This window comes from Gigantopelta aegis, chromosome 3 (genome assembly GCF_016097555.1).
Source record: "Gigantopelta aegis isolate Gae_Host chromosome 3, Gae_host_genome, whole genome shotgun sequence".
NCBI classification, from domain to species: Eukaryota; Metazoa; Mollusca; class Gastropoda; order Neomphalida; family Peltospiridae; genus Gigantopelta; species Gigantopelta aegis.
In genome coordinates this window covers 27799097-27810173 of record NC_054701.1, presented here as the reverse complement: position 1 = coordinate 27810173, position 11077 = coordinate 27799097, and the positions used below count along the sequence as shown (strand labels likewise).

Genomic DNA, 11077 nt, shown 5'->3' with positions numbered 1-11077 from the left:
AATCTGGGAATAGAAAACAACGTTTATTCATATTGGGATTACTACCAAACGGCTATAGAGGCTTGCAAACGAATTACTACGCATTTTTACATGGATTTCAACTAGTATTATGAGTAGAATGATGAAAATACATGTTGAAAATTTTCCATCGTTTTTGCCTGAATTCGACGATTTGCTTCAGCACTGGGGGGGGGGGGGGGGGGGGGGGGGCATTCGTCAAAGCGAAAAGATTTTACCTATTTTATTTGCTATATATCTAAACGATTTAGAGAATTTATGAACAGACAAACAATGTAATGGGATCAAACTAGATTATGAAAATAACAATATTGATTTATTTATAGTCATTATTTTTTTACTTTATGCTGATGATATATAATTGTGGCCGTAGATCTCTAGATATAAGATTAAATGTGGGGTTTCTTTTTCAGAATATTGTGATAAATGGAAATTAAAAATAAATACTGATAAGTCTAAAATAATTATCTTTGGTTAGAAAAACAAGAAGAAAATGCCTTGTTACAACAAAGATATAAAATTAGATATTGTCGATAGCTATAAACACCTAGGCATCATATTTTGCTGAAATGAATAATTTATTCAAGCAAAAAAAGACGCTTATGTCGCAAGCTAAAAAGGAATGACCTTGTTAAAGATTAGAAATAGAAATTTAAGCTTACCTATAAACTGTCAGTTTCGCATTTTTGATAGTTCTATTATATTCTTCAGAAATATGGGGATTTAGAAATAATCAAAATATTGAACAAATACAGTTATTTTTTAAGAGACTTATTGAAGCTTAAAAAAACGTACCCCATTACTTATGATTTATGGCAAACGTGGTGATTTTTCTCTGGATGTTAAGATAAAAAGCAGGAAAGAAAGAAAGAAATGTTTTATTTAACGACGCACTCAACATATTTTAATTACGGTTATATGGCGTCAGACATATGGTTAAGGAGCACACAGATATTGAGTGAGGAAACCCGCTGTCGCCACTTCATGTGCTACTCTTTTCGATTAGCAGCAAGGGATCTTTTATATGCACCATCCCACAGAAAAGGGTAGTACATACTACGGCTTTTGATATATCAGTCGTGGTGCACTGGCTGGAACGAGAAATAGCCCAATGGGTTCACCGACGGTGATCGATCCCACACCGACCGCGCATCGAGCAAGCGCTGTACCACTGCTCTACGTCCCGCCCATCAAAACCAGGATGTTAGTTTTTGGGCCTCTTTGCTTACTGCAAACATGAGATAAGCCTATACAAATCCCTCTCCACGAGACGATGCTACATTTCAATGAATTATATAGAATTATCATACATGAAACTGCCAAGCATGGGTATAAATTTAAGTAGATAATTGATATAGAAGATACGCTATACAAATCCCTCTCCACGAGACGATGCTACATTTCAATGAATTATATAGAATTATCATACATGAAACTGCCAAGCATGGGTATAAATTTAAGTAGATAATTGATATAGAAGATACGCTATACAAATTAGGCCTGGGCAATTATTGGTTAAATCAAAATATTATAAATAATAACGCATTCGTTCATAAATTTTATTTGTATCTCAACGGTTAAAAGACCAGTACAGACAGGTATGGAATGATAGCTTAAATATCTATCCTAAATAATATTTTCCTAACGCGAAAATTATCCTCTTTTTTTTAATTGTATCATTGATGTATTATTACTATTATTATGTACCATAATTAATTATATAGCATAATTTGTTCACAGTACACTGCAGTTGTTAATATATATATATATATACAGGCGCGGATTTAGTGGGGGGCCCAAGGGGCCGGCCCCCCCCCCCCCCCCCATTTTTGGGGTCAAGTTATTATTTTGTTTTAACTATAGCATACACTAGAGTGGAATTACACAAAAATGCACTTATTTCCCAAGAGTCTTTAAATTATATTTTGTTCATGAAAATCGTCTTAAAGGGACATTCCTGAGTTTGCTGCAATTTTTAAGATGGTATCGACCAACAGAGACTTTTTAATGATTGTAATTACATAACAAATATATGTTTCTGCATAAAATGTTACTGACTGTATATTAAAAATGTTTCTGACTGCTTTAATATATTACTGAAACAACTGTTTCGATATTTCTTCCCATTTACCGGCAGCCGCAGTCAACGGAAAACCAGCCTAATATGGGAAGGAGAGATGGCCACTTTAACTTTAAAAAAAAGAAGAGACCAGAGTTTATGAAATTTTGAAGATAACAAAAACAGTATGACAATACCAAAAACGTTAATATAGCTATTTTGTTACTCAGATACGAGGAAATCGCGTTTCAGGCCACTTAAATTTCAAAATTTCGCGGGGGAGCATGCCCCCGGACCCCCCCCCCCCCCTAGGAATCTCGGGCGCTTCGCGCCCTCGGGCCACCCCTATTTAAAAATCCTGGATCCGCGCCTGATATATAATATATATATATATATATATATATATATATATATATAGTCAAACCTGTCTTAAGCGGTCACTCAAGAGAGTAGAAAAAAAGCGACCGCTTAAGACAGGTGGCCGCTCATTATAGGTTGCCACATATGCAGTCTTTAAAACGTTTGTTGTTCGTTCTTTTTTTTCTTCTTTTTTGTTTGTTTACCGTCTGTACTGCTAATTAATGGTTGTGTGCTACATTGTTGACTATAAATCAATTTTCGACATGTCACCTTCAAAAATAAGGTAATTGGAATGTATTAATTTAACCGTGCTCAATAAGTTTGTTTTATATACTGTGGCCTCTTAATACATGTATTTTACCTCAATATATCACCGTTTGGTGATCTCAGAGATATAAAGTTCTGTTCTGTTCTGAAAAAGCATACTGCTGAAGTTGCAAATAATACAAATTGCACTTATAAAATTATCTAGTGTGTATATTAAAAGTAACCGTATAATACCGAAATTTTATTCACATAAACATAGACATTAAAGTAATGTTACATAGTTCCTTAAAATTTACATTCCATATCTTAACATATTAGATGTGTAGAAATGTCTTTTAATTGATGTTCAAACAATCGCCTATTTAATATCCGTTGTATCTAATAGGCGGGAAGCTGTCCAATCTTATTGGTTCCTGGTAGTGGGGAGGGTTAAACAAACCCCATTTAGGGGCTGGGATGTCGAATGGATATGGTTTGGGAAAGCTGAAGCTGCCGCCGTATGCCTTGTTGTGTGGCATGGGCTTGATGACGTCCTGGTGCATGACGTCGTTGGCGTAGGGCACGAAGTCGTCATGGGTGCGGCTGGTGGGTTTCGACGGACGTTCGTAGTGCCAGTTTACATTCTTGTAATCCGCTGAAAACAAAAGCAAAGATAAACATCGATTTGTTCACACAAATTGACATATACATGCAGGGTAAAACATAGCTGTTGAGTTGTTGTTTTTGTCGTTTTTTGTTGTTGTTTGTGTGGGTTTTTGTGCAGGTTTGTGTGAGGGGTTTTCTTTTTAGGTTTTTTGTTGCTTTTATTTATTTTTATTTTTGTTATTATTAATTTTGTGTGTGTGTTTTTTGTTTGTTTCGTTTTTGTTTTGGGTGTGGGGTCTTAATCACAATAAAGCCTGGTTTCCAGAGAGCATCAGTAGGTTGGATCACCGTTGATTGTGATCGGAATTCGCTGTCGCACCAACCTTGGTATATGAAGGCAGATTGCTGATAGTTTTGCGAGCATCGCTAGCACAAAGCTTTAAAGGGACTGTCCTAAATTTGCTGCAATTGACTTTTTAACGACTGTATTGCATATTAACAATGGCGTAGCGGGGAAGGGGGGGGGGGGCAAGGGCACAATACCCCATCAACCTCTTTTTTCTTCCTATATTAAATTTTATAAAATCATATATACATACACACATACATACACACATACATACATACACACATATACATACATACACACACACACACACACACACACACACACACACATACACACATACGTACATACATACATACATACATACATACATACACACACACATTCATACATACACACATACACACATACATACATATATATATAGTGTGGGTTGCCCCTCCCCCCATATAAAATTCTGGCTACGTCAGTGCGTATTAAATACATTTTTCTACATAACATATTTTTGGCTATGTATTAAATTTATTTTTTGATCGTTCTAGTGTTTATTTGTCTAACTTCATTTTATTTTCTAATATGAATTTGTTTTTAGTACGTATGGAATTATTTATAGAGTAGGTCAAACAAACATTCATTTTGTCCTCAAGTGGGACAGCGGCACCCACCCACCCCCACCCCCACCACTACCCCCACACATTCACAACCCACCCATGGTCAAACAAACGTTCACTTTCGTCCTCAAGTGGGGAGGTACCCCCCCCCCCCCCCCCCCCCCCAGGTCCCACTGGCATGCATACGCATGATCCGCGGAACCGAATCATCGAACTATTTTACCTCGTCTTATCGTATCTCTGCGCCGGTTGTACCAGTCAGGGTGCTGTGACGTATCACGCCTTGCGTACCAATCTGGATGTTCGGCACTCCATTTTCGCCACCCAGCCTGGGAACACAAACAGAAGAATGCTAAATTTTTACCCATTTTAATAAAGTTGGCATTTTCTTCTTCTTTTTATTATTATTATTATTTTAAAATTATTTACTTTATTCAAAAACAATTCCAGTCTCCAGTATTATATTATTTGTAAATAGAAAGCTTGGTAAGTTGGCCAAATCTTGCACAATATATATAACTGTGTACATGTGTAAGCAATAAAATGTTTTAAAAGACACTTTAATTAGATGATGTTGCTGATTAAACAATGTGCTAAGGTGTAGTTAAACTACTTTTATAAATTCATGTAAATGAAAGACCATGTGAAAAATAGGAATCATCTATAGTGTAGATAGCTGGAAAAAGGTTATTTAATAATGAGAAATAGTTTTGGAGTTGCTGATTTCGTAAGTTATCAAAAAGAATATATATAATTTTTTGTTTTGTTTTTTTGTTTAGTAATACCTGTGCAACATCTGGCGCACTGCAGTGGTACGGATTCCATTCATGAAGTTTGGGTTGCCTGAATAATATTCATGCTATCATAGTCATCATAAATATAAATTATATACATAAAATTATGTCATTAATTTAAAATGAATTGAAAATCGAATATATATTCTAAAATAATAATTATTTATAATATTTGACCTATGGTTGATATGATACATACAATCTATAATATGTGCAATACTATATATAATTATACTACCATTTGTTTTTAACAGACGTTTTACTCATATTTCTTCTTTTTGTTTTAAACTTGTATAAATATAAAATTTTAATTTGTACTATTTTTATGTCGATAGCTGTGCTACTAATATATATATAGCCCTACTTGAATCGGAATTTGTTGATGCTTGTATGTGCATTTTATAAACTTAATAATTTATCCACACTATGTGAATAATATGTGTGGTTTAGAGAGAGAGAGAGAGAGAGAGAGAGAGAGAGAGAGAGAGAGAGAGAGAGAGAGAGAGAGAGGGAGGGAGGGAGAGAGAGAGAGAGAGAGAGAGAGAGAGAGAGAGAGAGAGAGAGAGAGAGAGAGAGAGAGAGAGAGAGAGAGAGAGAGGTTAAACACTATTTTGTTATGGGGACTGAATTTGTCTTATTCGGTAGAGATCTGCCTTTGTACATGGATCGTAGGATCGAAAATCTCCGGCGAAGCCATCCCCCCCCCCCCCCCCCCCACACACACACACACATATCTCATGACTGGTCACTGGAATTTGACAGTAACTGAAATTAGGGAAGGGTGGTGGGAATTTATATATTAATTTGATTTATAACTGGGGAGAATGTATTATTTTCCGACGCCTATACTGGTATACGAAATGGATGAATGAATATTTAACGACATTGAAGGCCGTGGTATGTGCTGTCCTGTTTGTTGGAAAATACATATAAAAGATCCCTGCCTACAAATGGAAATTTAAGGTTTGAGTGTCCTCTAGACTTACATTCTTTCATATCATGTCAGGATAATATATATATAAACATAGACATATATATCAAATCAGTACATAAAACAACATATAAACATGGCTGGACTAGTGGGGTTGGTTTTGGGGTTGGGTTTGGGTTTGGGGTTGGGGTTGGGGTTAGGGTTGGGTTTAAGGTTAGGGTTAGGGTTAGGGAAGGGGGGGGGGGACCGGGCGGATATTTTTCCCAGCCAGTGCTCCAAACTGGTGTAACAAAGGACGTGGTATGTACTATCTTGTCTGTGAGATGGTGCATACAAAAGATCCCTTACTGCTAATCGAAAAAGAGTAGCCCATGAAGTGGCGACAGCGGATTTCCTCTCTCAATATATCCGTGGTCCTTAACCATATGTCCGGCGCCATATAACCGTAAATACAATGTGTTGAGCGTGTCGTTAAATAAAACATTTCCTTTTCTTTCCCTCCGACCATCGAACTGACAGAGCCCGCCCACTCCCACCTTCCAAATACACTCCCAAGGCCATTGTTATTATTTAACGGCTGTATGTAATAATATGGCTCCAAACATACTACAATAGTCAATACACAATATACATACCATAACTTGGGAAGTTTGGCTGGAATAGACAGAAAATCTGCAGCAGCCGACATCGCTGTTTGATTACTTTTTTGCGTCTGACAAATAAACACACGTCTCCGGGTGTTATTTAACGACTGACTTCTTTTTGGCGAGCCGGACCTGGTATTTTCCTTTCTATTATTATTTTTCAAAATTATTATTATATTTTATTTTATTTTTTTAGTCAACGGGTTTACTGTAAAAAGAAATTTCTATTGTTTATATTTTATCCAGTGATTTCTTTCGCCATTTCACAAGCGGCCTCAGATTTTGTCAACGTCTCCATGACGCCCGTTGCTAGTCACTTAAAACATGGACAAATGTAAACATCCTGTTTATGCTTTTAATTTTTCATTAACATAGCGAGGTTGCACGATAACTTTATTTTTTACATATAAATCTGTTATCTTTTGGATTTCTAGTCTACTTTCGGACCAGTTTTTGATATAATCAGAAAATCACTGATTGTTGAATATCGAACAATCGAGTGACGTCACCTAATGCAGATAATCCCACTAGTATAATATCGCTGTTATTTTTCAAGTACTAGTGGGTAGAAGGCAATCATGGCTGATACATTATTCCACAATAGATCACAGAGTCGATACCCGTACTGGGTGAACTATCCACCGACTGTACCGAAATACCCGTCGTCCCAGGAGATGTTCAGGTAGATATCATAATGTGCATGTTCTTCTCTCTTTCTTCATTCTTCTTTTTAAAATGTTATTTTAATAGGAGGAGGGGTTAGTCGGTAGTAGGTACGCTCGGAAGTAGGTACGTTGGGTTATAGGATCGATCGCCCTGAGTGGAATTTGTTTTCGCTTTCTATAGTGCAAAACAATAATTTTATTATTTACTATTATGTAAAATAGTTATCCTTTCATTGTAATTTATGTATTTCACAAATTGCACTTATTGTAACACACACACACACACACACACACACAACTGACTGCCCCCCCCCCCCCCCCCCAGCAACAACAAAACAAACATGTATAATCACTATGCATATGCTAACATAATAATACATTTGTGCAGTTAACCAACTAAACGCACAATTTGTTTAGGTGTTTGCAAGCCCGTAGGAACCGGGGGAGGGGGTGGGGGGTGGGGGGAGGCTGTGCATACAGTAACACACACACACACACACACACACACTTGAGGACGAAGATATACGTTTTTGTCCTACTCAATATAAAGATAAAAATCTAGCTTGTGCCCCTTCCCATTGGAGATTGACCCCCCCCCCCCCCCACCACACACACACTCCAGATATCGTTCCTACGGGCCTGATTTGTATAACATCCCTTTTGCAATATTAATTCACACACAAAATCACTCAATATTGCGTTTTGATATACTATTCTAATTTTAGGCATACAGTTAGATAAATAGATCTGTAAATTTGAATGTTCTGTATATTAGCATATATACATGTGTAATACGTTATATGTTAATACGTATAATACAATTGCATGTAGTACAATTTCTCGTTTTTATTTTATTTTATAGAGGAACAGAGCCAGAAAAGTTTACAATTAAGAAAGGACGAGACTCGCACCAGGTGAGTGAATATTATATAACATAATTATCACTGGTTCCAGTGATTTTGGCCCGAATTAAAACAAATGCCCGAATTTGGGTAACCATTTTTTTTTCATATCAGCATTACTGCCTAACAGCTAAATGGGCTTGCAAACTAATCACCATGCATCTTCACATGGATTACAACGGGTAGACTGATGGAGATACATGGTAAAAAGACCACAGGTTAACACATTTTGCCCGAATATCTCTATCATTTTTGCACGAATTTGAGGATTTGCTCCAGCACAGGGGGACAGTTTCCCCATCCTGCCCTGTCTCGTACGCTTATGGTTAACGGTTAATGAGAGACTACCCGTACTACTACCCATTGAATCGTTAAATTCGTTCTGGGTGGGAGCCGGTACCTGGGTGCAAGTTGCAAATCCAGTCTCAGTACCTACCGATATCTAGTCGGTTAATTAAAAAGAAATGTTTTATTTAACGACGCACTCAACACATTTTATTTACGATTATATGGCGTCAGACATAATATGGTTAAGGACCACACAGATTTTGAGAGGAAACCCGCTGTCGCCACTACATGGGCTACTCTTTCCGATTAGCAGCAAGGGATCTTTTATTTGCGCTTCCAACATGCAGGATAGCACAAACCATGGCCTTTGTTGAACCAGTTATGGATCACTGGTCGGTGCAAGTGGTTTACACCTACCCATTGAGTCTTGCGGAGCACTCACTCAGGGTTTGGAGTCGGTATCTGGATTAAAAATCCCATGCCTTGACTGGGATCCGAACCCAGTACCTACCAGCCTGTAGACCGATGGCCTAACCACGACGCCACCGAGGCCGGTCAGTCAGTTAATTAGTTTAATGTACATATTCAGAGCAAGCTGTTGTACCGCACGCTCTTCTTGGGCGTGTGTTAGCCTTCCGCCCAAGACAGAAGGAACGGTGGGGAGGGAAAATGTGGGGATGAATATAAATCCTGTTGTGTTGTTTCTTATGGTAATTTGATATAACGCATAATTTAGAACGAATTGGTCGAAAGTAAATATCGGGTGGTTAATTTTAAATATATCCAAACTCTTTATTCATATTAGCATTACTACCAAAAAGCTAATGTGGAGTTGCAGACGAATAACTACGCACTTTCGCATGGGTTACAATGACTGAAATACATGGCATTAAAAATATCTGTATCATCTTTGCCCGAATTAGAGGTTTTGCAGTTGTCACCCCAACCACTATTCCCTGCCCTGCAGATATATAGGGTTGCAAACGAATCTCTGCGCATTTTTACATAGATTACAACTAATGTTTTAGGCTGAAATGATGGAAATACATGTTAAAAAGGTTTCAGGTTAGCATATTTTCCGTGAATATCTATAATTTGTGGCCGAATTTGAGGTTTTTCTTCTCTTCCCCACCCCCCCCCCCCCCCCCCCCGTCTCGTACGCTTTTGAGGGTAGGTGAGGCCAAAGTCTTGTCACCATTACCCATTCTTCCTTTCAAAATCGTCGAAAAGCAGTTTAAATTACCCAGAATGATCCCCAGAATATTCGATTAAAATACACTATTTCCCTAGAAAACGTCCAAACGGTCTTCCGTTATCAGTATTAAGCAATATTTATATACTATATGTAACCCTTGGTCATTACGGGATTATTTACCGGTAGATCAGAATGGTGTCCTTATACTGGGCTTTTCTCTCAAAATATGACCGCTTCTAAGAAGGCGGCCTCCATTGCCGTTGAATTTATACAATTACTATTTGTACCCAATGTTTAGCACTATGTGTGTACGATAGTCGACTGAATATGTGCGCAAAAGGGGCGGAATTTAGCTCAGTCGGTTGAGTGCTTGCCCGAGGTGCTTACGTCGTAGGATCAAACCACCATGGTGGATCCATTCAACTCATTTATTTTTTTCTATTTCCAACCAGTGCACCATAACTGGTCAAAGGCCGTGGTATGTGCTTTCCTGTCTGTGGGAAAGTGCATATAAAAGATCCCTTGCATGGGCGGATCCAGGAAATATTTTTAGGGGGGGACCAAAAAAGAAGGGCACATTGACTCGTCAAAAGGGCACCTTACTACAAGTTTTGATATTTACAATTAATATGAATTCCTACAGTTCTACGTCATAATATACTAGCAATAATGAAGTAAATTGGCGTCACTCGCGTTAGAACCTCAATGGGGCCCCATTGAGACTCAATAACACAGACACATATCTGCAAGCTTGCGCATGTACACGAAAATCTTGATTTCATTTATCTACAATATAATTATTGTTTACTTAAAAAAAAAAAAAATCTACAAACTAAAAGGGCACTTGGACATTTTGAGGGCACTTGAACAATTTTTTGGGGGGGGACGCGTCCCCCTGGTCCCCCCCCCCCTTGGATCCGCCCATGCCTTGCTGCTAATGGAAAAATGTAGTTGGATTCCTCTGATGACTACGTAGAAGAATAACCAAATGTTTGACATTTAATATCCGACGATTAATTAATTAATCAATTGCTCTAGTGGTGTCGTTAAACAAAAGAAACTTTAACATTCCTTTAATGAAATAAAACAAGAGATCCTTGCGAAGTGCGGCATCGCGTAAGTACTAAGAAAACTGTCGGCAGTACAAATCAAGGGGAGAAGCTGTCGGAACAACTGGAAAGTGTGAAAACGGCTTTGGCTATTTTATTATAGATATAGCTCCAGAAGTTTCGATGGGTCTGAATACCGCGTGTCATTTTAATTTTTGGTACATGTTGTTTATTATTTTAATGCATTTCAGCATTGGACAGACAAGTGGTACGACTCCGGTGACCCAATTCGCCGCGAGGAAGAGTTGCCAAAACGTGTACATTTGCAAGAACCTTGCCAACGACGGTGGCAGTACAATCCCG

The 11077-nt window shown here is 37.9% G+C and overlaps 2 protein-coding genes across 2 annotated transcripts in view; one reads left to right on the top strand and one right to left on the bottom strand.

Moving 5' to 3' along the window:
• Positions 1 to 2932: 2932 nt before the first annotated feature.
• On the bottom strand, positions 2933 to 6871 carry LOC121367818. The gene is made up of 4 exons (XM_041492202.1): positions 6607 to 6871; positions 5032 to 5089; positions 4470 to 4575; positions 2933 to 3338 (listed from the first exon to the last, which is right to left on the bottom strand). Exons 1-4 carry the CDS (start codon positions 6657 to 6659, stop codon positions 3067 to 3069), a joined length of 489 nt encoding a protein of 162 aa, XP_041348136.1. The 5' UTR covers positions 6660 to 6871; the 3' UTR covers positions 2933 to 3066.
• Positions 6872 to 6998: 127 nt separating this feature from the next.
• The window catches only part of LOC121367817, a 4753-nt gene continuing 674 nt past the window's right edge, over positions 6999 to 11077 (top strand). The window contains exons 1-3 of the mRNA XM_041492201.1: positions 6999 to 7297; positions 8143 to 8194; positions 10966 to 11077. The exon at positions 10966 to 11077 is cut by the window's right edge and continues 674 nt beyond it. Of these exons, the coding sequence (XP_041348135.1) occupies positions 7194 to 7297; positions 8143 to 8194; positions 10966 to 11077 (268 nt within the window). The 5' untranslated portion in view covers positions 6999 to 7193. The remainder of the gene's footprint in view (positions 7298 to 8142; positions 8195 to 10965) is intronic.